The following is a 27,920-nucleotide window of genomic DNA, read 5'->3' on the forward strand; positions in this document are numbered from 1 at the left end:
GTATTCATTTGACAGACGCTTTTATCTAAAACGACTTTTACTGCATTTATAGATTATAAAAAAATATGCATTGTGTATTATAAACATATTCCGTTGTAGAAGCGTGCAGCTGTTTAAGTGCTCGTGTGGCTTAAAACGCACATATACTGTCCAAGTAAAGCTTTGTAGGTAGTTTACTAGTCTTTCTAACACAGCTATTGTCTTGTGTTTTGGATAATTGTTTATTTGGGTGGGTGAGGTGCGTTTCATGCGGAACCCAATGTGTCTCAATGTTCCAGCCGGCGCCATTTCGCTGACGGACCGCCGTTTGTTTTGACGTTAACAGCTGTAGTCCGAGAGCGTCTTACATATTTACAAACATGAATGAAAGCACAACATGACTGGCGCGTAAACCGGAATGGATGACGACGAGCTTTCGGCATTCCGAGAGAGCTGGAAACACGAGTTAGAAAAAAAGACAACCACTAAAGACGAAGGATATTTCGGGCAGCCCAGTAACGACAGGTCATCCAACCAAAACGCCAGCTTCTGGGAAAAACAGAGCAGCGCGACACAACAGACTAAATCCAGACTGAAAGAGCAGCCCCAGTACTTGTCGATCGCCGAGGGTCTGTTGGAGGGCAGAACCAGTCCGCTGTTGGACAGGATCGAGGAGGAGAGAACGCGTAGAAAGCGCGCACCCGAAAGCGAGGCGCTCCACAAAAGTGCGCCTCCGAGAAAAGTCAGCTCATGTAACAAACTGCTTGACCAGTTTCTTCAAGATTTGGTAATTGCGTTATGTAGCTATACTGTGCTTGTGATGTTTAATTACGTTTGTCTCATAAATGCTCCCTATATGTCCTGCTCTGTTGTGTTCAGAATGAAGTGAATGAAATCCCGTTCTTTGATGCGGAGTTGCCATATGAACTTGCTCTGAAGATCTTCAACTTTCTGGACAGAACAGATTTGGGCCGATGTGCTCAGGTAAATATTAAAGCATTGAATAAATGTCTGTTCTACTCAGTTCATTTCTATTTAGTTTACATTGTACATTTGACAGAATCTTTAATAAGTGACTTACATGCAATTCAATGTACATGCATTCAACATGTGAAACACATTTTATCAAAATGTGTTTTTTTTAACCTAGACCTTTGTTTTGCTAACGCAATGCTCTACCTATTGAGCCACAGAAACACTATTCTATTCAGTTCTGTTCGGTTTTATTCAGTTCTGTTTAGTTTTGTATTTTGTTCTGTTGTGTTAAATTCTATTCAGTTTTATTCTGTCCAGTTCTATTCAGTTTGTTCTGCTTTATCCAGGTCTATTCTGTTCCGTTCAGTTCTGTTCTGTTCTGTTTAGTTCTGTTATGTTCAGTTCTATTCCGTTCAGTTCTATTCCGTTCAGTTCTATTCTGTTCAGTTTTGTTATGTTCAGTTCTATTCCATTCCGTTCAGATCTATTCCGTTCAGTTATGGTAAATGGACTGCATTGATATAGCGCTTTTAACAGACCTATGGCCATCCAAAGCGCTGTACATGTTGACTCACATTCACCCATTCACTCACACATTCATACACCGACGGCGGTGTCAGCCATGCAAGGCGCCATCCAGCTCGTCGGGAGCAGCTGGGGTTAGGTGTCTTGCTCAAGGACACCTTGACACTTGGTCCGGTGGAGCCGGGGATCTGTTCAGATCAGCTCTATTCTGTTCAGTTTTGTTCAGCTCTATTCTGTTCAGCTATGTTCTGTTCAGTTTTTTTTCTGTTCAGTTCTATTCCGTTCAGTTATATTCTGTTCAGGTCTATTCTGTTCTGGTCTATTCTGTTTAGTTCTATTCTGTTCTGTTCAGCTCTATTCTGTTCAGCTCTATTCTGTTCAGTTTTGTTCAGCTCTATTCTGTTCAGTTCTATTCTGTTCAGCTCTATTCCGTTCAGTTCTATTCCGTTCAGTTCTATTCCGTTCAGTTCTATTCCGTTCAGTTCTATTCCGTTCAGTTCTATTCCGTTCAGTTCTATTCCGTTCAGTTCTATTCCGTTCAGTTCTATTCAGTTCAGTTCTGTTCTATTCTATTCAGTGCTATTCTGTGCTATTCTGTTCAGTTCTATTCTATTCTGTTCAGTTCTATTCTGTTCAGTTCTATTCCGTTCTATTCTTTTCTGTTCAGTTCTATTCTGTTCAGTTCTATTCTGCTCTGTTCTGTTTTGTTCTATTCTGTTCAGTTCCATTCTGTTCAGTTCCATTCTGTTCAGTTCCATTCTGTTAAGTTCTGTTCAGCTCTATTCTGTTCAGCTCTATTCTGTTCAGTTCTATTCTTCTCTGTTCAGTTCTTTTCTGTTCAGTTTTGTTCTGTTCAGTTCTATTCTTCTCTGTTCTGTTCAGTTCTTTTCTGTTCAGTTCTGTTCAGTTCTATTCTGTTCAGTTCTATTCTATTCTGTTCAGTTCTATTCTGTTCAGTTCTATTCTGTTCAGTTCTATTCTGTTCAGTTCTATTCTGTACAGTTCTATTCTGTACAGTTCTATTCTGTACAGTTCTATTCTGTACAGTTCTATTCTGTTCAGTTCCATTCTGTTCAGTTCCATTCTGTTAAGTTCTGTTCAGTTCTATTCTGGTCAGTTTTATTCTGTTCTGTTCAGTTCTATTCTGCTCTGTTCTGTAAAAATTTTTTCTGTTTAGCTCTATTCTGTTCAATTCTGTTCTGTTCTGTTTTGTTCTATTCTGTTCAGTTGTATTCTGCTCAGTTCAGTTCTATTAATTATGTAGTTTTATTCTGTTTAATTCAGTTCTGTTTAGTTTTGTATTCTGTTCTTTTGTATTCAGTTCTATTCAGTTTTATTATGTCCTTTTCTATTTAGTTCTGTTCTGCTTTATTCAGATCTATTCTGTTCAGTTCTGTTCAGTTATATTCTGCTCAGTTCAGTTCTATTATTTATTAAGTTTCATTTAGTTTTATTCAGTTTTGTTTAATTCTACTCTGTTCTACTTTATTCTGTTGTATTTAGTTTTGTATTCTGTTCTGTTCTGTTTTATTCTGTTCAAATCAGTTCTGTTCTGTTCTATTTGGTTTTATTCTGTTAAGTTCTAATTAGTTTTTTATTCTGTTCTTTTTTCAGTTCTATTCTGTTCTGTTCTGTTCAATTCTATTCATTTCTCTTTTGTTTAGTTCTATTCAGGTCTGCTCTTTTCTGTTTCATTCTATTAATTTTTTATTCTGTTGTCTTCACTTCAGTTTTATTTAGTTTTTTAGTTCTATTCTGTTCAGCTCTATTCTATTCTATTCAGTCTTATTCAGTTCTATACTGTTGTATTCAATTCTGTTCTATTTGGTTGTATTCTTTTCAATTCTGTTTTATTCTGTTCAGTTTTATTCATTTCAGTTCTATTTTATTTTGTTTTATTTAATTTTATTTTGTTAAATTCTATTCAGTTCTATTTTATTGTGTTTTACGTTATACATTTGTGTTTTGTTCTATTTTATTCAGCTCTATTCTATTCTATTTGGTGTTATTTTGTATAATTCTATTCTGTTCAGTTTTTTTTCTTCGTTCTGGTTCCACTCTTTTCTATTTTATTCTGTTTTAATTAATCAAACATGCATAATCAAATATCTTTATGATGTTGAATTCTCAGCTGTTTTCTTTCCTTGTTCCAGGTGAGTAAATCCTGGAAGGTGTTGGCAGAGGATGAGGTGTTGTGGCACAGGTTGTGTCTGGGGGAAGGTTATCACAGTGGTGCAAATGTCTCTGACTCTCCCTGCTGGAAGAGCATGCTCAGAGACTGTCGAAACAATGAGAACGTTGTGAAGTCTAACTGGAAGGTAAAACACTTTATAAATGTCTGCCTTCACTGATGATCTTGAGCGGATGATCTTGAATGTTTTTGCTCCAAACAGAATCGCGTTGGGTCCATTTGCAATCTGCAGTACGAGTTAGGGAAAGTCTTGTGTGATGTCAGTTCCTGTGGTGGACTTGTTATCGCTGGGTATGTGATACATACATTGGAACATACTATATGATATAAAGTAACAATTTGTAAATTGAATTTGAAGTGATAATCAGTGATATGATATGATATGCATGTACTTGAATTGTTATGCAGCTACACCTCTGGTGATGTCCGTCTGTGGGACACACTTCATTGGGACACGTCGTACCTGCGAACCACACATTCCATCAGAAACGAAAGCCCAGCGCCTCACATCAGTCACGTACGTGTCAATAAGACCATAGCTACAGCTGCTTATGAGAACGGTAAGACTACTTATTTAAAAAATAAATACATTTAAAATAAGGTTTAAATATTTGTCACCAAATAACTGATATCATGTATCATCAGGTTTTGCATTTAGAGAATTACAAATCATTTTAAATTTTCAAAATCATGTTAATTTTAGTATTTCTAGAGCAGGTACTACATTTAGGTTATTAATAAAAATTGTCATGTATGTGTTGTTATTTGTTTAGGTTGTGTTGATGTTTGGAGCACTGAAACCGGTCTTGAACCCATTCATCAGTACCAGCACCTACAGAGGGTTCATGCTCTCGATCTAAGCCCAGACTGTCCAGCATTGGCCTCCGCATCAGGACCAGAGGTCCGGTTAGACGCCCCAGATGAGCGGGGCTACTGGAAATCACAATGTCTCATTCAGTTACCCAAACCTGTAAGTTAATCTAATTCAACAAGTGTATAGGCCAACCAGTAACAGTAGTAAAAAACCTGCAAGACATTTCAAGATGCAAGATTTTTGCAACTGATGCCAAATAGTGTATAACAACTAACCAGTCAGTTGAGATTGACTGCTATTAATATTTTTTATTAAATTAAATTTATTATTTTTTAAAATGCCTCATTACATTATTTTCCACAGAGATGTAGTTATGTTGTTATGTTCAATGCAAATATAATTAAATTAAAGGTAAGGTTAATTTAATTATGATAAAGTTAACTATCAATGCATGCATACAGTGGCCAAATTATTATCAATTATCATACAATACAAATTATATATTATTATTTAAACCTCTGCTTGGTTTACAAGACATGCACATAGGCAGCAAAAAAAATATTAAAATATATATATGCATAATGCAATAGTTTAATGCTCTTAATAAAAGAAAATATGAATACAACAAAGTTTGTCTGTCAAATGCACTTTTTGGTGCTATTCCTCAGAGTCCCACCAGATGGCGCCATCAATCGGTAGACCTGAACAACCAATTAAGTAAAAATGTAAATATCGGTCAGGATAATTATCGGTTGATCTGTGTTAACGTGATATATCGTGTATATTTCAGGTAGATGGGGTGCTGGTGGTCCCCGGGAGGCGGGACTTTCATTTGGTCACCGCGTGGGCTGGTGAAAGCGTTTACTTACTGGATTCCAGATGGAAGAAAGAAGAGGAACCGAACGTTCTTCATTCTGTGTACGGCCACCCGGTGACCTGTGTGGATGTGACGGCATCCAGAGCTGCCCTGGGTGTGAAGAGCTGTGGATGGGGGATGAATGATGGGGGCAACAAGGTACGGGTACAAACACAGACACAGACGTGTGTAGGACAGTTTTATAGGTACATAATATAATGGTATCTTGTGAAAGAATTATCTGGAAAGGTTGTATCTATAAATTAATAGCAATAAAAGAATGTTTTGGGTTTTGTAGTGCATGAAATCTTTTATAATTTATTAAAGCAACATTTATATTACATTTATGCATTTGGCAGACACTTTCATCCACAGATCATTCAACAGGGTTCCCACGGGTCCTTGAAATCCTTGAAAGTTTGTGAATCTCGGAAAAATTCAAGGCCCTGAGAAGTTTTCGAAAATATACATAAATAGATACAGGTCATTGAAAGTGCTTGAATCTATTTTATGCAAGTTTTCTGGAAAAAAAATCATATTATTCCCTGTTTATTGTAGGATAATATCATAAACATTCTAGACTTTTAAGCACACGTGCTAAACTGTTTGCTTTAAATGCTTATATCTTCTGTATGCGAATGTTGATTCATACCAAAATGCTTTTTTGAATAGTTGTGTTTGACACATGAAAATGTCTCGGGTTATGCAAGTAACTGTTGTTCCCTGAGAAGGGAACGAGACGCTGCGTCTCCCTTGCCATACTTCCTGCGTCCCTGTAACGCCATCTTTGGCAATATTTCAGATAGCGATATACTTCACCCTATCTTTGACGTTAAGCCTCACCATTGGTTGAATTTGATATACACATTCAGACGCACTTACCCTTGGAGGCGTCCCCAAAGTGTCACCTCAGTGAAGCAGCGCGAGTTCCCTCAAAAGGGAATTGTAACAATGTATCTTTAAAGGTAACACAATTTAACCTTGCTCTCACTTGAAATGTGTATCCACATTTACTCCTTGAATTTGAGAGTATTGGACCTGGAAAGTCCTTGAAAGGTCCTTGAATTTGAAGTTAGCTAAGGTGTAAGAACTCTGATTCAATATGTACATTTTTGTTTATCATTATATGTGTTCTCTGGGATCGAACCCATAATCTTTGCATTGCAAATGCAGTGCTCTACCAATGGAGCTGGCTGATGCCTTTATTTGAAGTGACTTACAGTACACTTATAGGGCAACAACCTTGAAGTAACCTGAGAGTAAATGATAAATGTTAGGCACATGGGTGATATTTTATACACCATCTTTATGGGGTTTAAACCAACTAGCTTTCCCAGCAGAGATCTTTAACAACTAAGCCACAACACTATCACCCGCACGTTATGAACAACTGGGGAATGTTGATCTCGTGTGGTCAATCCCTGATGTTTGGATTATGGAGCCCACCTGTGGAGCATTGTGTAGCTGTATTCCCAAAGTTACAAGCAAAAAAGTTATTGTTTTTGATGTTGTCTTAGAGATCTGCTACCTGCTTTGGTCCCAACGCCTCTCCAAGCGGTCCCTAGTTTCTAATTCACAAAGCTCAGGAGATTGGGTTAATTTGCAACAGTGATTCCCAACAAGTGGGACATCTACCCAAGGGGAGACTTTGATTTTGCTTTGTTAAATTCACACTAATAAAAAAAATCAAGAATATAAAAGGGTTCTTCACAGCATTGCCAAAAAAGAACCATTTTTAGTTCTCCATGGAACCTTTATATCTAAACAGGCTTTTGGACTGCTTGGTTCTGGTATTGATTTACCAGAACGAGTACAGTGGCGATATCCTAAGAACTAAATATTCCCTAGTAAAATTTTCCAGTTGTATTCGCTCCGCCAGTCGGGATTTTTTGATTTTATGCACATTTTTAATTAATGCATTAAAAACGGCAAATTTCGAAAAAAAAATCCTTTAATTCGCAAAAAGTTTTTACGTTCGCTTTAAGTGGTTTTTGACTTGTAAATGCGAATAATGGGAGATGTAAACACATTTGCTGAATAAATTCGGACGTAGGGAACATTAAACCCACGGGACTTACCGTAGCTGTTTTCCCTATTGTTGTGTTGTCGTAACCTTATATCGGTCTCGACATCGTCTTAATGCCCTTGCTGCTAGTGCCTGCATCATAAATGCTGGGTTCCTTCTTCTGTGCACACCATTCAGTTTGGCAATACCGTCGTCATTAAATCGAAAAACGTGATGGAAACGCACCATTTGTTTGTTTTTATTTTTTGCAAAAAATTCGCTTCATGTTTCGATGGAAACCCAGCTATTGTTTGCAAGGCATGACGAAAAAACGGACCTACTTTTTTTACATCCAACATTACACAAAAGGAAAATTTCCATTTTATTTGCAGATTAATGAAACAACGTCAAAAAACTAGCATTTTGAAAATGAGTTATAATGGGTTTTAAAAATGACTGAATCAAATTCCATGACATTCTGTGTTAAATTTTTATGCTTTGATTCCGTGATTTCGTCAACGTTTTGCGGAAATCATAGGGCCCTACGTTCCCGGTGACATACCATTCGTAATGATGGCCAATCAGAAGTAATAAAATTAAAGTGACTTTGGATAATATTAAAGGGGACATATGATGAAATTCTGACTTTTTCCATGTTTAAGTGCTATGATTGGGTCTCCAGTGCTTCTATCAACCTAGAAAATCTGTAAAAGATCAACCCAATAACTTAGTTTTGGTAAACTGTTCTCTGCAAGTATGTGAAAAAATAAGTCATTGAAATTTGGCTCCCCTTGTGATGTCAGAAGGGGATAATACCGCCCCTTAATCTGCACTATTCAACCACGGCATTCCCATTTAGTGCAGAGATCTGCTAATTTGCATATTAGTACAAAACTACAAAATGGCAATTTTAACATGCTATCAACATGATATTTTGAGCTAAAACGTTACATATGTACTCCAGGGACACCAAAGATTTATTTGACTATCTTAAAAAAGTCTTGTGAATTTTCCCTTTAAATGAAGATGTATTTAACCCTTACCGATTAAGCTGTGGTGATCTAATGTACATAAGGTTGAGAAGCACCGCTGGGTGAAGTTTCTCCAGAGCTTTGCATTTAAACCCAAGCGATCTCCAGATCACAACATGTTCACTTTAAACCCCTTTATTCCCCGGCGTGTTTATTCAGCCGGTTAAACACACGGCGCTGGTGTCTGGGGGGGAGTTCGGCTCATGGGGGATTGTAGTAGTTTATCAGTGAAGCGACAGGCCGAGATGTTGACAGTAATCAGATGAGTGGTTGATAGATGGATGCAGATGGTCTCTTGTTGTACAATACAATGCCTTGGCTCTTCTCCACTGACATCACCCGTTTAAACGCCCTCATTAAGCCAACGGGGACCAGGGCGAACATTTAGAAGCGGTCGGGAGGGTGAATGACAGGATAGTTTGTCAAAGTCAGCATGTAGGAAAATTGTCATGGTTCACTGTTTAATGGACGGCAGTAATGGAGTGTTTCTCGCTGGTTATGTTGTTGTACATTTTTTATTTTTAAACTGATTTTGTTTTGTCTAACTAAATAGTACTAGTGGTTAAATTGGTTTATCGATGATATTAGATGATGGTGGTATTTTTGATATATGGACGGCACTGTCCGATTACCATATTCATATTAATTGAATTGTACGCTGAGTTATGTTAAAGAATACTTTTTTTCATGTATTCGTTTAGCAAAAGCTTTTCACGAAGTGACAAATGAGGGACACAACAAAGCCATTCGTCACGAGGAGGCAGAAACACAAGTGATACAAAGTTACAAGATTGTTCAGAGGAGTAACAGGCTACTGTTAAGATGAAAGTAATATAAAGAGTTTGGTTCCAAAACGTGATAAACACCATTTAAAAAAAAATCTGTATTGTAACATGTCAGTATTAAAAGTATATTCTTAATTTTACGCAAAATCCGGTATTTGCCGTGTTATTCTGTCATCTTTTTTTCTCTTTTCTTTCTAAATTCGCCTAACCAATCACAGTGCACCATTCCACGCATTGTAAACAATAAGGGCGCGCTTTGAATTCACACAAAATCTTAATTTCCTTGTCTACTTTGAACTTCGTGATCAACAAACAAACAAAAACAAAATAATACTTTTGGTGGTTTTCTGTGGCGGGGAAGAAACGTAAGCCATTAAAATCGAATAATTTACGTGACACTTGGGCGAAGGAAAAATGCCGGCTGTTGCTTGTTCTCACACGACAGCATCAAGCTTCTGTCATGCTAACACATTGACCCCAGGGGATCTTATGAAAAACTTTCCATTATTTTACGCAAAGTCCACGAAAATCGAGCAGGACCAAAACATTTTACAGCTGATCGCTGTCAAAAAGTTCAGCGACGACGTCCCAAGTATGACAGCAACAATGACAGTGTTAATGTTTATTTTTTTAATCAGTTTATACCACTGTTCAACTAAATGAATATAGCATGGCAAAGATGAATGCACATTTATATATTGATTCAATAGATTTATAGCATTTTGGAAAAAAAACTTGTCATGTATTTATTGCATTTTGCAGAAAAATTACCAGTTTTTATAATAAATGTTTGAAAATCAAATTATGGATTTTACTTTTTAATGTTACTATAACCTAAAGATAATATGTGAAAGTTTGTAACAGAAAATAGTGGTCACTTTCTTGGTATAGAAAACACATTTTTACCCAAATTAGTCATAATGGATTTATTGCGTTTTGGAACTCTTCATGTGGAGATTAAATTGCTTTAAAGCAACACCATGTAGTTTCCATGTAAAAATGACTTACAGCTCCCCCATGTGGTTGAAAAGCGCAACAGTGCCTGGTATCAGACACTCTTCTGCATGCAGGGGGAGGGGCGGGGCTGTGTGCTTTACCCTCCACCGCCACTTTCAGAGTGTGCTTGTAGCAGCTAGGAGGTTGCTCAGGTTGCAGCAACAGTACAATTTGTCCAGTTAAAAGTTGTTCTATCACTGAAATAATTGTAGAGACATTATTTAAAGATAAAAAAACTACATAGTGTTGCTTTAAATTAAAGAATTAAAAAATAATCTTTTAAAAGCCACGATATGTAAGATTTTTGTAATATAATATCCAATAACCACTTGCACAATATGGCATATTTAACGCAGTTCTGTCCTTGCATATCCCAAAAGTTACAAGGATTTGTAAATCCAGACAACTTCCTATTTTAAATAATGTCTCGCCCCTTGTAATTACCGTCCTTTTAGTGACTTAATATCGTGCTATCCTTAGTTTCAGATTGTAGAAACTATGGCAGCATGAGTGGACAAACACGGAAGTGGCGGTTATTTAGCATCTAGCACGCAGCTGTTGTGCATAGCAGCTAATTCATTATGATGGTATAAAATAATGCGATCAAACGTACAGGTAAAAAAACATGAATTTATTACCTCATCCATGAAAATGATTAGTGGTTTCCATACCACTCTGGATGGTGAAAACAACATCTCCCATTGTTTCTCTCTTCTTCCTAACGTCTTTAAAGGGATAGTTCACCCAACAATAAAAAATAAAAATAAAAACCTGTATAAATTTCTTTGTTCTGATGAACACAAAGGAAGACACTCCGAGCAATGTTTGCAACCAAACCGCTTGTGGAAAAAATAATCATATTGAAGTTAATGGGAAACGGTTTGGTTACAAACATTTCTCAAAATATCTTCCTTTGTGTTTATCAAAACAAAGAAATGTATACAGGTTTTTAACAACATGGGAGTGAGTAAATGATGACAGAATTTTCATTTTTGGGTGAAATATCCCTTTAAGCTTCGCCTTTGTTATTGTGTTGTTGTGAAATAGCGACCTCTAGTGGTTAACATCCTACATATTGTGGCTTTAATTAAAAAAAAAGAAAATATTTTACAGGTCTAATATTTTAGTTGGTTATTGGTAATCGTACTTTTTGTTTGTCATGTTTTGTCTCTTATCTATAGTAGTCTACAGCTTTCCATTCTGGCACTTCATGATTAGTGCTTTCCCATCTGTGTGATGTGTATCTGTCTGTCATGATTATTTATAATGCTAGGGTTTCAGATGTGCCAGCGCAAACAGTGCGGAATCCAAGTCAAGATGTTTGTGTGTTATGTGATGAGAAGACATATGCCTCATTAAAACTTGCCAAAAACAGTAGTTCACTTCAATTTGAGAATGAGTCGTTCTGGTGTTTTCCTCTTAATTAAGAGTGTTAAATTAAAATTTAAAATCGCCCATATTCTCCACAATTGTTGTGTTTTATGGATTTTACAGTGCACTTACAGGGGCAGTTTCTCAGACGGGGCTTATACTACACTATAATAAATGTTTTTGTGTTGCGCTTCAATTTTATAAGTCATTTCAACTTTCATTGTTTTATCTTGACTTGTGATGATTTGCTGTAACTTATAAAATAAAGTTTAATTAGCTTAAAGGAATATTCAATTTTCTTTAAAGAAAAATCCTGATAATTTGCTCACCACCATGTCATCCAAGGTGTTGATGTATTTCTTTGTTCAGTCGAGAAGAAATTATGTTTTTTGAGGATTTTTCTCATTTTAATGGACTTTAATAGAGCCCAACATTTAATACTTAACTCAACACTTAACAGTTTTTTTCCAACGGAGTTTCAAAGGACTATAAACGATCCTAAACGAGGCAAAAGGGTCTTATCTAGCGAAACGATTGTCATTTTTGACAAGAAAAATATGCTCTTTCAAACCACAACCTTTCGTCTAGGTCCGGCGCGACCTAACATAAATGCGTAGTGACGTAGGGAGGTCACGTGTTACATATATAAAACGCACATTTGCGGACCATTTTAAACAATAAACTGACACAAAGACATTAATTAGTATCATTTCACATACAACAACGTAGGAACGGTCCTCTTTCAGCACACTTGTAAACACTGAGGGGGAGTTTCGCGTTCGTCCTCTGTGACCTCTTGACGTCATGACGTATTGCGTGGGGTCACGCTGGCGCATCACGACCGGATCTAGACGAGAAGATGTGCTTTAAAAGTGGATATTTTTTATTTTTCTTGCCAAAAATGCCAATCGTTTTGCTAGATAAGACCCTTATGCCTCGTTTGGGATCGTTTATAGTCCTTTGAAACTCCGTTGAAAAAAAACTGTTAAGTGTTGAGTTAAGTGTTAAATGTTGGGCTCTATTAAAGTCCATTAAAATGAGAAAAATCCTGCAATGTTTTCCTCAAAAAACATAATTTCTTCTCGACTGAACAAAGAAAGACATCAACATTTTGGATGAGATGGTGGTGAGTAAATTATCTGGATTTTTCTTTTAAGAAAATGGAATATTCCTTTAAGTTATTTTAGCTTTATTTTATAAGTTACAGCAACTCATTACTAGTCAATATAACAAATCAAAGTTGAATAGACTTGCAAATCCAAGTTGATTATACTTAAAAATAAAAATATTTTTTTACAATGTTGTCCCAAACTAAAGTGCATGTTTGAGCTGCCTATATTTAACTCATTCATCGCCAGCTTTTTTTTTGTTGCCCACCAGCATTTTTGTCATTTTCACAAAAGTTTCCAAAAAAAAAGAAATTTTCCAGGAAAAGTTTCTTCTAAAAATATATATAAACATACAAATATATCAAATGAAGAACAAACCCTCTGCTTTCAAACAAACAATAAACAAACAAAATGAGAAAAAAGTTCATCTTATCTACATTTTTTTTCTCTGCATATAAACTCTTAAATTAGTTCTTTTTCTTCAAAAATACAATTTTTTCTGCAAAAACTCGAATAATTGCATTTTTGTAAAGGAATTTTGTTAGAGATCAGATTCAGAACAATTATCAAAACATAAATGCAGTGTAAAATTAATAAATAATTTGTTGCTTCTATTTTTTATAAATTAGAAAAATGTATAATACACATGGTATAATACACATTGTATTATACCAAATACACAAAATAACGTTGTTTAATTTTAGCAATGAAATAGGTGCACTTTAAAGCTCCAGTGTGGGTTTTTAGCGACATCTAGCCGTGAGATTGTGAATTGCAACAAACGGCTAATACACAGCTCAGCCCTCCGATTTGAAATGCATAGAGAAGCTACGGTAGCCGCCGTAGGACAAACATGCCGTCAACTGAGACAACGTAAAGAAATGCACTCGGTAGAACGGCTAGTCTGTTTAGGGCTACCCGCGGTGTATGTAGATAAAAACGGCTCATTTTAAGGTAATAAACACAATACAGTTCATTTTGTAAGGTCTAGTTATGTAAATTATATTGCATTTCTGTCAAGAGATTCTCATAAAAGTTTCACAATGCACCTTTAAAAACATCTTGCCATACATCAGTCCAATTGTTTTCAAATCTGAAGATGCACACCAGTATTGTTTTAAAAACAACTTAAATGTCCTAGTACAACTAAGGCCTAGTCCTGGATTAATCTAAACCATTGCTTGTGTACTGTAAGTCTCTTGGATGCATAAATGCATACATTTCAAATATGATGTAATAATTTTTGGTTTTAAATTGCTAGATGGGAAACTCAGGGCATATGTTGTTAAGCACCGACCCACACACCGCACACTGCAGCCGAACCCCGAGGCGTCACCATCATGTTTAACAGCCAGCTAGTCTGATAAAAACGTGACACTGTTGCACCCCCAGGTGCTGAAATTCAGAGACGTACAGCAGCTTGTGAATTTGGATTGAGGATGAATCCAATTAACATCCATGTACTCGTGATATTGCATGGCCAAGAAGACCTTAAAAGTAAGGAATTATAAGGAGCACTCTAAAAATGGCTTGGTATTTTTGACCCATAATGGGTAAATATTGGACAGAACACGTGCTGGGTTAAAAATTTACCCAATGCTGGGTTATTTTAACCCAACTGCTGGGATATTATACCCCATGGTTGCATAACAACAACCCAACATTGGGTAATTTTTAACCCAGCACGTGTTCTGTCCAATATTTACCCATTATGGGTCAAAAATAACCCAGCCATTTTTAAAGTGAGTATATTATAAATAAATAATTAAACAATTGTGAAAAGCGCTGTATAAATACATTTATATAAATGAATTTTCAAGAAAGCATTTTAAATACCCGTCAACAGCTTATTATGATTTTATGTCACCCAAGGTATAGGTCCACACGAAAAATTACATAAACTATGGTTGGCATCTTTATCCTTTAGTTTATGGTAGCTCACAAAGTCCAGATTTAGAAGGTGTCCAGCATCATCAGAACTTTTAAAAAGCCCTTAAAGCCAATTTTTTTTAAGATTAAAGTCTGAACTTACTATAACCATTATTTTTAATCCTATAGAATTATATACATTTAGATTATCATTATCAAAAATGATCATTACCGCAACATGATATTACATTAAATATATGCATTTATAAAGTCATGTTTCGGTAATGAGAACTAAAAAGTTGTCTAGGTGCTATGACAAACAAAATTTCTACTTTTATCTGGAGAGAAAAAATAAGAACTGCTTACCTGGTAGCCATCTTGAGTGTCACAGTCAATTATGTCCCTTCCAAAAAAAAATTTGTTTGAAAATGTTAGTTCATTGAGGGCTTAAACAATGATTGAAAATTGTGCGGAGGATGAGAAAATTGGTCTAGGACACATTTATATTCCTTATTATTGTCTCTACATTTACCAATGATCACCAAATACCACGTTTATTTACTGTAAATGTTTATTATAGTATAACACGCACTGAAGCTTTTTATTTTTTATTTTTTTTATTATAAATTTTCCATGTCAAAGAACCCAAATCCAGTAATGGACACATTGCGGTAATGAAAATTTTCCCCTTACATGTGGAAAAAACGACAAAATTATAAAATCGAAATAGCACATGAAGAGATGTTTGTAACTGTACACTGAAAAAAATGATTAATTGAATTTAATCCATTTTTTTAAGGTAAGTGGTTGCAATCAATTTATTTAAGCTACATTTAAACAAAAGTTTTATATTTTATTTTACTTTATTAATCTTTTTTGTTTAAATGTAGCTTAAATAAATTGATTGCAACCACTTACCTTAAAAAATGATTAAATTAAATTAATACTTTTTTTCAGTGTATGCTTCTTATTTTGATACTATTACTTTGCATTTAATTTTTATCAAAATGTTTCATGACACATCATAAGTCTAATATCGTGAGAATCACCCAGCTGTGTTGATATGTCAGTCTTCCCATATAGTAACTTATTGTACACCTGCTTTATATTTTATTATTATAATTAAAAAATGTGTTGAATCTGCATTAAATTCGCAATGCAAAAAGCTCATGGGTTCGAACCCAGTGAACACACTAATGTCATACATAAATGTAAACCTACACACACACTCATCATACACATATGTAGCTTTTACATGATTGTTACATATTGGATTATTGGAAGTATTCTCATGTCTTGATGATAAACTCCCTGACTATAATTTGGGGATTTTGGCAGGCAACACGGTGGCTCGCAATTAAGTGTGTCTGGCCCAAACTGAAGGCACAAACAGCTGGCATGAGCTCAATTCTGACATCATTCACTTCCTTTCTTTTCTCTTTTTTGGTTTAACATCCTTATCTGTTGCTTCAGTAATTCGAGTCCAATTTGGCCGCACCGTTGACTTTCCTTTACTCAATGTTTAAATGGCAGCTGATGCAATCACTTAGCCAATCTCTTTTTAGTTTAAATTACCTCACAGAAGACTTTTAATTTCATTGGGTTTAGTTACGAGCTTTAGATGTTTAAAGCACCTGGCTGGAAGAAATGCGGTATGGGTGTGGTTTATTAAACTCGCTAAGTGTACTTGAAGATAAAATTCGCACATGGTTGTCAAAAAGTAGAAATCATAGTGGCGCATGTGTCATTTCAGGAAGTTCGAAAGCTTAATGGGAACTTGTGGTCTTGTGGCATTTGCTTGTGTTTCCGTCTGCACCACAATGACTGATAGTTACAAAAGTTCAAATAATTGACGACTTTAGATAAAAGCTTCTTTAGTGATCTCAAATTTATTTGTGTTAAACATGCCACTTCTGTTGTTTTTTCATAACTGATTGTGTCTGCCCGAATTGTGTTAAAAATTCATGAGATGGCACAACATGAGAAATGTGATGGCAGATGGATGCAAGCTGTGGACGTGACACATGAACTTTAGCAGGTGCTTGCGTAAAATCCTGAGAGTTTAACAATCACACCGGGATCTTCATATCCTCCTGTCTCCTCAGATTCAGCTGTACAGCCTGGAGACCAGCCAGTCCGAATTAACCGTGGGGAACTCGGCTGGAGACTTCACCTGTGTTAACCTGAGAGACAGCCCTCCTCACCTGCTGGTGTGTGGAAACAAAGACAGGCGGTATGATACGCAGACATGTGTACCTCATCTATCTCTGTTACATGCACACACGCATATTTCTGTCATCTGTCTGGCGAATTTGAGTCTCTTGCGACTTTGTTTCTTAAACATGGAGAGTTCAGAGAGATCATAGTGCTCTCCTTTACACATACAGATGGTGTTAATTTACTTTTTAGTGAGGGGGGAACTTGTTTTACATTAGACTTTGTTTGTAATTCCCATTAATGATTCTAAGTATATTTTCTTAAATATATTTATCCTGTGCAACATTAAAAATTTAAATCAGAATTGTTGGAGCTGATGGTGGAGTGCGCGTTTGATTCCCAACTTGAGGTCCTTTGCCGGTCCCATACCCCTCTTTTAACCCTGTCCCTGTTCTTTTCTGTCCTCTCCTTAACTCCTACTGTACTCCGAAGTAAAGGCAAAAATTCCCCTAAATATAATAAAAAAAATATAGAAATTAAATCTAATACCATGATCTTTAAAGGAATATTCAATTTTCTTAAAAGAAAAATCCAGATAATTTACTCACCACCATGTCATCCAAAATGTTGATGTCTTTCTTTGTTCAGTCGAGAAGAAATTATGTTTTTTGAGGAAAACATTGCAGGATTTTTCTCATTTTAATGGACTTTAATAGAGCCCAACACTTAATACTTAACTCAACACTTAACAGTTTTTTTGGAGTTTCAAAGAACTCTAAACGATTCCAAACGAGGCATAAGGGTCTTATCTAGCGAAACGATTGTCATTTTTGACAAGAAAAATAAAAAATATGCTCCTTTAAACTACAACTTTTTGTCTAGGTCCGGTCCAGCGCGACCTAATGTAAATGCGTAGTGACGTAGGGAGGTCACGTGTTACATATATAAAACGCACATTTGCGGACTATTTTAAACAATAAACTGACACAAAGACATTAATTACTATCATTCGACATACAACAACGTAGGAACGGTCCTCTTTCAACACACTTGTAAACACTGGGGCGGAGTTTCGCGTTCGTCATCTGTGACCTCTTGACGTCATGACGTATGGCGTGGGGTCACACTGCCGCATCACGACTGGATTTAGACGAGAAATTGTGCTTTAAAAGTGTATATTTTTTATTTTTATTGTCAAAAATGACAATCATTTCGCTAGATAAGACCCTTATGCCTCGTTTGGAATCGTTTATAGTCCTTTGAAACTCAGTTGAAAAAAACTGTTAAGTGTTGAGCTAAGTATTAAATGTTGGGCCCTATTAAAGTCCATTAAAATGAGAAAAATCCTGCAATGTTTTCCTAAAAAAAACATAATTTCTTCTCGACTGAACAGAGAAAGATATCAACATTTTGGATGACATGGTGGTGAGTAAATTATCTGGATTTTTCTTTTAAGAAAATTGAATATTCCTTCAAAGCAACACTAAAGAGTTTTTGCACTTTGCTCCCCCTACAGGTTGAAAGCGGAATTGTCCATTACTACTGTCGTAAATAATTTAGCCTACTGCAGCATAGCTGGCTTTGATTGGATTGTAGGTCTGCCGTAAAGCAAGTTTTTGTAGTTTTCACTTGAACTACAGGACCGCGACCCGGTGGTTGGAAACTTCTTTAGTGGGTTTTGGCCGATAGAGGGCTGCAAGACAAATGTGAAAGTGCCGTTCACCCTGTTTCAAGTGGATGGACGACTGAAACTTTTTTGAAAACGTTATTTTAAGGTAAAAAAAGTCTTTGGTGTTGCTTTAAATAATCGCAATATATAATGTGATATATTATTGCTAGAGATATATAAAAATTTTCTATTCTATTTAGAATGATATCTGCCGATAGTTTGGTGGTTACATTAACTTGCATGTTATGCTAACTCATTCCCCGCCAGCCATGTTTTGAGGAGTTGCCCACCAGCATTTTTTGTGATTTTCACAAAATCTTCAACTTTTTTCTAAAAATATAAACATACAAATATATCAAATTAGAGAACAGACCTTCTGTTTTCAAACAAAGACTAAAAAAACAAACATACAAAATGGGAAAAAAGTTTCATCCTATCTATATTTTTTTTCTGCTTATAAACTCTTAAATATGGGTGATTTTCTTTAAAAATACTTTTTTTTAGCAAAAAGCTGAAATAATTGCATTTTTTTCAAGGAATTTTGTTAGAGATCAGTTTCAGAATGATTATCAAAACTTACACAGAGTTTAAAATTAGTAAGTTACATTTTGGCTTCAGTTTTTTCATAAATTGGGTAAGTGCACATCTAGTGGATAATGGCCGTATTGCAGATTAACATAAAAATTAATCAGGAACACATTTTTTGCGCAAATGTTTTTTCTTATTTGACGAGATAACTCTAAAATTTCTTAATTTTCTTGATGAGCAAAATTACCTAGAAAATAAGTCTAGTTTTTAGACAAAAAATTAGTGCTTAAACCAAGAAAAGTGGAATAAGAAAAATTTTCTTGAAATAAGTTAACTTTTTTATAAACACTTAATTCCAGAAATTCTTTCTTATTTCACTGTTAGATTTTTTTTGCTTGTTTTAAGCACAAATTCGCTTAAATTTTATATTTTTTGTCTAAAAAGTAGACGTATTCTCCCAGGTCATTTTTCTCATCAGGAAAATACATCTTAATTTAAGAATGTTTAGATATGTTTTTACTGAAAACAAAACAAAAATACTAAGTAAGAAAGTTTTTGCAGTGTAATTTGGAAGTTATTCAACTTAATAGTTGTTGGTTTTAACACAATTTCCTAAGTACATCTACTGTAGTTTGTTGGTTAAACTTGTCTCGACTAAAAAAAATGTATGCAAACTCTTGCAAGTCCTAACAATATTTTTTTAAGTGTGGCTCTGATAGCAACTTATGCCCTTATGGCAGTTTTGGACAGACATTAATAGATGAACAAAGCACACCAGATAACCAAGACTAAAGCACTAGAAAAATAAAACACATCTAATTATTTTCCAAAGTAGAAGAAGATTTTTTCTCACAGCTGTGGTCCTTTTAAAATTGCGACGAGCACTCGGCCTTACTCTCAGCTTTTTTTTGGCTTACCTTGAAAACCATTTTGCAGAAAGCTTCTGAAAAGCTCAGGCACTTACAGAAGAGAGAGCAGCAATGATGAAAAGCTCTCGGCTTGAAAGGATAGCGTTATTGTCGACGGGGCATCACCAAGGTCTATTGATTTAGCGGACAAAGAGATGCCGAAGACAAGAATAGACGCGGTACGTCTGCCCGGTGGACTCCATACAGCAGCGCGAGCGCTGTCCACATCCGATGCCCGTGTCTCAATTAGTCTTAGCCGAATAAAGAGCCATTTCATTGACACTTGTGACAGCAGGAGCGCTATTTTGGCAGGTGGAGAGTTGCTTGGCAGGTCTTCGTAAATAAATTCCAACTACATCTTCGCTCGGATACTATACAGAGTGCCAAGAACGAGGACGAGATGTTTCCACGGCCAGCTGCGGCCTCTTTTAAAACATCCCATCTTGTTTTTCATCTAGACACAATTTTGACAAAGCGAATATTTCACCTTTTGTCCATCTTTGATGAAGGAATAAAGGGAAATGGCCCTTCGAGAGCCATTTTGGCTGTAATGATTTGACCCCATCTGATCAGTCTGTGGGCAAAACACCAAACAACTCGGAGGAAATGGGGACTTGGGTCCTGCCATTTATTAAGGGTGGCCAAAGGCCAGGACCTAATGCATCACTTCTCCTTTCTCCAGACTTTTCAGCATCTGTGCTGTGAAAGTGAGGAAGAAGACAGCTAAGCTTTGGCTCTGTCCGTTTGTGTGTTTTGGTGCCTGATTGGATCTGGCTGTGAGGAAAAGAGAAACGTGTCTGGCCAGACATCAAGTTTACAGAGCGAGTAGGAGCCATAAGTGATTGGCATTTTAAGCTTTGTGCATATCAAGTGTTTAATACATTTACTGTTTTACAAGAAAGGCAGAAAAACACTTTATACACTATTATTAAACTCTATTTTTATACAGATACTTAATTTCTGTTTTTTACTTACAGTCCTTAAAGGATTAGTCCATTTTCTTAAAAGAAAAATCCAGATAATTTACTTACCACCATGTCGTCCGGAATGTTGGTGTCTTTCTTTGTTCAGTCCAGAAGAAATTGTGTTTTTTGGAGAGAACATTGCAGAGTTTTTCTAGTTTTGGTGGACTTTGATAGAGCCCAACATTCAATACTTAACTCAACACTTAACAGTTTTTTTCAACGGAGTTTCAAAGGACTACAAACAATCCCAAACGAGGCACAAGGGTCTTATCTAGCGAAACGATTGTCATTTTTGACAAGAAAAACAACAAACATACACTTTTAAAGCACAACTTCTCGTCATGTAGATCTGGTCGTGATGCGCCAGCTGACCCCACGCAATACGTCAAGAGGTCACAGAGGACGAACGCGAAACTCCGCCCCAGTGTTTACATGTGTTGAGAAAGAGGACCGTTCCTACATTGTTGTATGTCAACTGATACTAATTAATATCTTTGTGGCAGTTTATTGTTTAAAATGGTCCGCAAATGTGCGTTTTAGATATGTAACACGTGACCTCCCTACGTCACTACGTATTTACGTTAGGTCGCGCTGGACCGGACCTTGACGAAAAGTTGTGGTTTAAAAGTATATATTTTTTATTTTTCTTGTCAAAAATGACAATCGTTTCGCTAGATAAGACCCTTATGCCTCGTTTGGGATTGTTTATAGTCCTTTGAAACTCCGTTGAAAAAAACTGTTAAGTGTTGAATTAAGTATTAAATGTTGGGTTCTATTAAAGTCCATTAAAATTAGAAAAATTCTGCAATGTTTTCTTCAAAAAACATAATTTATTCTCGACTGAACAAAGAAAGACATCAACATTTTGGATGACATGGTGGTGAGTAAATTATCTGGATTTTTCTTTTAAGAAAATGGAATATTCCTTTAATAGAAAAATAAGTTTAAATGGTTGAATGTTACTCTTCATTTCTGACTTTGGGTATAAAAACACAAAATTTAATTTAACACTCATCACTCCTGTTCAAAATAGTGAAACCTTTGAGACAAAAAGACTAATAATAAATATTGTAAAGGAATAGTCAATGCAAAAATTGAATTGGCCCATGTTTTGCTCACCCTTAAGCCATCCTATGTGTATATAAGTTTCTTCTTTTCAGCTTTATAATGGAATTGGATAGTGCCCCATTTTTAAAGCTCACATAACACACACCGTTCTAGATTAATCTAATTTAATCTTGGTTACCTATAGAGTAGTATTTCATCCTTCATATGTCCAAAGATTATTTTGTGTTGTCAGATTATTAAAAGACAGAACAGCCATTCCGCTTTTTGATGGAAAAAGACGAACACTTGAAGGCGTACGGTGGGCGGACCTGAAGAGTTACGAGTACGTGCAGCCTTTGGATACTAATGTCACAGCTGTTAGATGGATGGAAATCAAACTTAAATAAAAACTTAATAACTATGGCTTACAGTCAGATACAGCCTTACACATATGATGCAGAATCGGATACTGAGTCAATAATTGATGATTACAGCACGACGTCTCTATCTGGTAATTAATCATTTTTTGTTTATCAGCTATTTTAATGCAAAAGCGCGACGCAAATCTTGATGTGCTTTTTCTGCATTTGCCTTTTAAAAGCTTTACTGCAAAATGCAGATTTTCTTAATAAAAAATATTTTAAAATTCTTAAATTAACTCTTTCACTGCCAGCGTTTTTAAAAAAAGTTGCCAGCCAGCGCCAGCGTTTTTCATGATTTTCACCAAAGTTTAATGCCTTCCAGAAAATGTTCTTCTTTAAATATATAAACTACAATATACCAAATGAAAGAACAGACCCTCTGCTTTCAAAAAAAAAAAAAAAAAAACGTTTCATCCTACCTTCAGTAGTTCTTTTGTAATCAGCTTTTGAATATGGGTAGGTTTCTGCAAAAACACCACATTTTGAGCAAAAAGCAAAGATAATTCCATTTTTGTGACGGACTTTTCATAGAGATCCCATTCAGAGCGATTTTTAAAACATACATGGACATGCAGCAGCTTGTCATAGGGCAATACTTCCGGTTTTAAAAAGTTGCGGCGCCACCTAGTGGATAATAGCGGTATTGCGGAACGACGGAAATACTCGTCATTGGCGGGGAAGCGTTTTCTCTTGATCGACGAGATATCTCGTCAATGGCGGGGAAAGAGTTAAGATGAATTTTCTTGCAAAAATAACCTAATAAAAAAGTCTAGTTTCTAGACAAAAAATATACAATTTAAATAAATTTGTACTTAAAACAAGCAAAAAATTGCCATTGGCAGATTTTATTTAGCTTGTTTTAAGCACAAATTCACTGAAATGTTACGTTTTTGGTCTATAAAATAAACTTATTTTCTTAGGTCATTTTGCTCATCAAGAAAATGCATCTTAATTTAGGATTTTTTTTTATTGGTACCGAAAACAAATTATTTTCAAGAAAAAAATTCTTAGTAATTTTGTCTTGTTTTCAGTAAAAATATCTAAAAATTTTTAAATTAAGATGCTTTTTCTTGATGAGCAAATGACCCAAAAAATAAGTCTAGTTTTTAGACAAAAAATATCAAAGTTAGATGATTTTGTGCATAAAACAAGCAAAACAAATCTGCCAATGGTGTAAGCAATTTTTTGCATGTTTTATACACAAAATCACTTGGATTTTATGTTTTTGGTCTGAAAACTAGACTTGTTTTCTTGGGTCGTTTTGCTCATCAAGAAAAAGCATCTTAATTTAAGAATTTTTTGATATTTTACTGAAAACAAGACAAAAATACTAATCATTTTTTTTCTTGAAAATCATTTTTGCAATGTAATTCTGTTGTATTAAAGCTCAATTACAAAATGATCCAATTATTTACTCACCCTCAAGGACATTTACTAAAATAACTGCAAATGTGTTTGTCTGAAAGATGATGGGCATATGTTTCTCTTAGATTGCTTGAGGGTGAGTAAATCATGGGGTACATTTGATATTAAGCTGGAGTATCTTCTTAGTGCAAGCTTTAAGTATCAGCACATCTGTCCTGTTCTACTAAGTTGATTTAACAATATTTTAGATGAATTGAAAGAAGTCTGTCAACTGACAGCTCAGCTTGTTTTAGCATTAGATTTATGACCAGTGCGACCAGCCAAAAAATATATTACACCCCCTTAGAAGAATAAATGCTTTGGTCAAATTAAAGAGGGGCAAGAGATAAGGACATCCACATAATTACTCACAACATTAAGTCTTGCTCGTCTATGCATTAACTATTCATTCTGACTAATATCCTTTGTGCAGTAAGTGATGTTTTGTCTCAGCGAAATTAAATTTTGTCGATTATCTTTTGGAAAGCGACGGCATGGAGTCATCTTTTGGCTGCCTTTGGTTGCATTAAAGAGAACAGATGGATTTGAGCTCCTTTGGGCCTGTAAAAGTAATTTCTTTGTACTGGCCACTAATGTCAAATCACAGCGGGGTTATGCTTGGGGAATAAAGCTGTCATATTGTCATTTCTCTAATATATTAGTCTTTAACTATTGGCATACAGTCTGGGCCACTTTACAGCTCATTCAGGCCACTGATTGCCTGACCAAAATGATAAATGTGCCGGTTTTTCCTGAAATAGCTGATACCACAAGTTTGGAAAAATAAACGCATTAATCATTTGTAATAACATTTAATCTTTCCTCTGTTTCAGAGTGAGAGTGTTTGACTTGCGTACTGGGTCCTCTGTGGTTTCTTTATACGCCCATCACATGGGCGTGACCACCGTCCAGGCAGATGATTGGAAGATTGTGAGTGGTGGTGCTGAGGGATTGGTCAGTGTGTGGGAAATGAGGATAGGAGCCAAACTCTGGGAAATGCACAACATGTAAGAAATGTATTACGTTAGGGATAATTTACTAGGCAGCAGATAACAACCTGCTGCCTGTACATTGTCCTGCTTATTACACAGCTATTTACCTCTTAAGTAAGGTGAGGAATATTTAAATATTAATTTGAAATATTTTATTTGCTAATTTTTATGAATGCAGACCTTCCGTGAGGAAAATTTTTTACATTTAGTTTTAAATGTCACAAACACAATATTTGGTTTAATCATTTGTAAATACCTGTACAGGGAACACCTGCACTGCAAAAAATTATTTTCAAGAAAAAAAATTCTTAGTAATTTTGTCTTGTTTTCAGTAAAAATATCTACAAATTTTTAAATTAAGATGTTTTTTCTTGATGAGCAAATGACCCAAAAAATAAGTCTAGTTTTTAGACAAAAAATAAAATTCTTAAAGGTGCAGTGTGTTATTTTTAGAAGGATCTCTTGACAGAAATGCAATATAATATACAAAACTACATTATCATGGGTGTATAAAGACCTTTTTATAATGAATCGTTATGTTTTTATTACCTTAGAATGAGATGTTTTTATTTACATGCATGAAGGTCCCCATACGTTGAAGTCGCCATTTTGTGTCACCACGTTTCTACAGAAGCCCTGAACAGACAAACTGTTTTGTCTCCGACGATGACATGTTTTTTTCCGGTGGTGGCTATAGCTTCTCAATGCTTTTCAAAAGCGAGGGGTGAGCAGTGGGATGAGCCGTTGGTTGCAATTCACAACCTCACCACTAGATGCTGCTAAAATTTACACACTGCAAAAAAATTATTTTTAAGAAAACATTTTCTTAGTATTTTTGTCTTGTTTTCACTAAAAATATCTAAAATTCCTTAAATTAGGATGCTTTTTCTTAATGAGCAAAACGACCCAAGAAAATTATTTTAGTTTTTAGACCAAAAATATCAAATTTAAGTAATTTTGTGCATAAAATAAGCACAAAAAAAAATCTACCAATGGGGTAAAAAAATTTGGTCTAAAAACTAGGCTTATTTTCTTGGGTTGTTTTGGTCATCAAGAAAAAGCATCTTAATTTAAGAATTTTTTGATATTTTTACTAAAAACAAGACAAAAATACTAAGAAAATGTTTTCTTGAAAATAATTTTTTGCAGTGCACAGTGCACTTTTAAATTAGATGCTTTTTCTTGATGAGCAAAATGACACAAGAAAATAAGTCTAGGTTTTAGACCAAAAATATCAAATTTAAGTGAATTTGTGCTTAAAACGAGCAAAAAAATAAATAAATCTGCCACACTGCAAAAAATGACTTTCTTACTTTGTATTTTTGTCTTGTTTAAAAATATCTAAAAATTCTTAAATTAAGATGCTTTTTCTTGATGAGCAAAATGACCTAGGAAATTAAGTCTAGTTTTTAGACCAAACATATAAAAGTTAAGCGAATTTGTGCTTAAAACGAGCAAAAAAAAAAAAAATCTGCCAATGGAATAAGAAGATTTGTGTTTATGAAAAAAGTAAAATTATTTCAAGAAAAATGTTGTTATTCCATTGGCAGATTTTTTGCTTGTTTTAAGCACTAATTTACTTAAAGTTTATATTTTATGTCTAAAAACTTATTTTTTTAGGTCATTTTGCTCATTAAGAAAATATATCTCGATTTAAGATTCTTTTTATATTTGTACTGAAAACAAGACAAAAATACTATGTTAAAAATTCATTTTTGCAGTGCATAAAATGATTAACTTTAATGTTTACTGCAAATTGCTTTGGATAAAAGGATCTACCAAATGCATAAACATAAATGTGAATCTTCAACAGCGTTACATTGTTGCTGGTAAAAAATAATTTAAAATATTTGTAACACTAATATTTCTTATAATCCTCAAATGCATGGCTCATACAAATAAAACTTTTCATATTTAGTATTAAATATAGTCTCTTTTTGGCATGATATAGTTTTTATGCATAATGCATTTCATGCATGCAAATCATTTAATGTTCATTCATTTCTAAAGAAAAACTGAGCTTAGATGTTAGACTTGCATGGATAACAGACTCATCTGTGTACTACAGGCACCCAGTCCGACACGTAAAATTTAACAGCAGTACTCTCGTGACTGCTAACATCCCAGATGAGAAGAGTCCTCGCGGGGCTTGCATCACAGACGATGACCTCACCGCTCACCGCAGGTGATTACACACGCTTCATGTGTTAACTTTGCTGGTGTTTTCCAGAACATTTATATTACACTTGTATTTTTTCTATAGACACAGGGGGCTGATCTGTCACTACGATTTCTCCATGGACTCATCTACACAAGATCACATTCTGCCCATCTGCAGATCCAACTACATCGATTCTTCTGGATACAACTATAACATTGGATTGGCCATGCCTTATGACATATTGCATAGCCCTTAGATAAGCATTTGATATGCAGATTTTTTGGGTGAGGCTGCTATATATTTTTTATTTAATTGCAATTTAAACCATAATTTGTGGGCAAAAAACACAAGACAGATACATTTAAAGTTCTCTGTATTTAGATGGCCCACTTTTATATGAACTGTATGAAGTTTTTAATTCAGGGTTATTTGCTGAATGTATACCGTAAACGTTCCTTTCAAAAAAAAATATTTTCAAGAATTCTTTTGTGTTTATTTGTTTTAGTACACCGTTATATTAACCCTTGTGGGTTGTTCAAATTCACTACCCTTTCGGGTTGTTCGTGTACAGGAGGCTACTAAATTGAACGGCTGTAAAAATGTGCTTTTGCATAAATCACCCTCAGTGCTGATCAAAACTGCCAAGTGTTTGCAAAAGTTCCATGATTTTGGCTCTTTGGTTGCCAGGTTCATGGATGATGTCACTGATTTGGGGAAAAATACACAAAATGAACCGATTTTCAATATAAAAAGTGATTGTGGACTGGATTTTTTTAAACTTCTTTAACAGTCTTGGGCATGTCAAAGATTGGTGGGAGCATTGGCTTTGATGCATTTTTGGTTTTTGTGCAGCATCAGATTGGATTTTTTTCTCCCTAATTGGTTGTTTGTGTCTTTTTTGGCCCCATTGACTTCCATTATAACGACATTTTTTGATTGCAAAGCCATGACATCAAAAAAATCATGCATTCTTGATTGTTGTGACCTCCATATACTTCATATAACTCAATGTACAAGCCAGAATTTAAGCTATTTTTGCACAGGCCTACTAAAGGGTTAATGGTGCCACGTGGTGATCAACAGTAAAAATGACAAATTTTACCTCTTTCCAAAAGGAAAAACCACAAAGAATCAAAAATGCATGATAATAAGGTGTCATGG

At 35.2% G+C, this 27,920-nt stretch overlaps 1 protein-coding gene across 1 annotated transcript; it reads left to right on the forward strand.

Annotated features, from left to right (window-relative positions):
• Positions 1 to 256: 256 nt before the first annotated feature.
• On the forward strand, positions 257 to 27,743 carry fbxw8 (F-box and WD repeat domain containing 8). Its single transcript, XM_055198425.2, has 11 exons — positions 257 to 766; positions 859 to 963; positions 3,633 to 3,797; positions 3,873 to 3,961; positions 4,079 to 4,230; positions 4,444 to 4,640; positions 5,275 to 5,499; positions 16,612 to 16,739; positions 24,440 to 24,613; positions 26,667 to 26,783; positions 26,862 to 27,743. Exons 1-11 carry the CDS (start codon positions 398 to 400, stop codon positions 27,013 to 27,015), a joined length of 1,875 nt encoding a protein of 624 aa, XP_055054400.2. The 5' UTR covers positions 257 to 397; the 3' UTR covers positions 27,016 to 27,743.
• Positions 27,744 to 27,920: the final 177 nt, after the last annotated feature.

Source organism: Misgurnus anguillicaudatus, chromosome 22, assembly GCF_027580225.2.
Source record: "Misgurnus anguillicaudatus chromosome 22, ASM2758022v2, whole genome shotgun sequence".
In the NCBI taxonomy this organism is placed as follows: domain Eukaryota; kingdom Metazoa; phylum Chordata; class Actinopteri; order Cypriniformes; family Cobitidae; genus Misgurnus; species Misgurnus anguillicaudatus.

Bases quoted from the DNA above. Each gene is read 5' to 3' on its own strand.
- fbxw8 (XM_055198425.2), top strand. From the start codon at position 398: ATGGATGACGACGAGCTTTCGGCATTCCGAGAGAGCTGGAAACACGAG. The intron at 767-858 runs GTAATTGCGTTA...TGTTGTGTTCAG, and splicing joins ACCAGTTTCTTCAAGATTTG to AATGAAGTGAATGAAATCCC. The intron at 4,641-5,274 runs GTAAGTTAATCT...TGTATATTTCAG, and splicing joins TCATTCAGTTACCCAAACCT to GTAGATGGGGTGCTGGTGGT.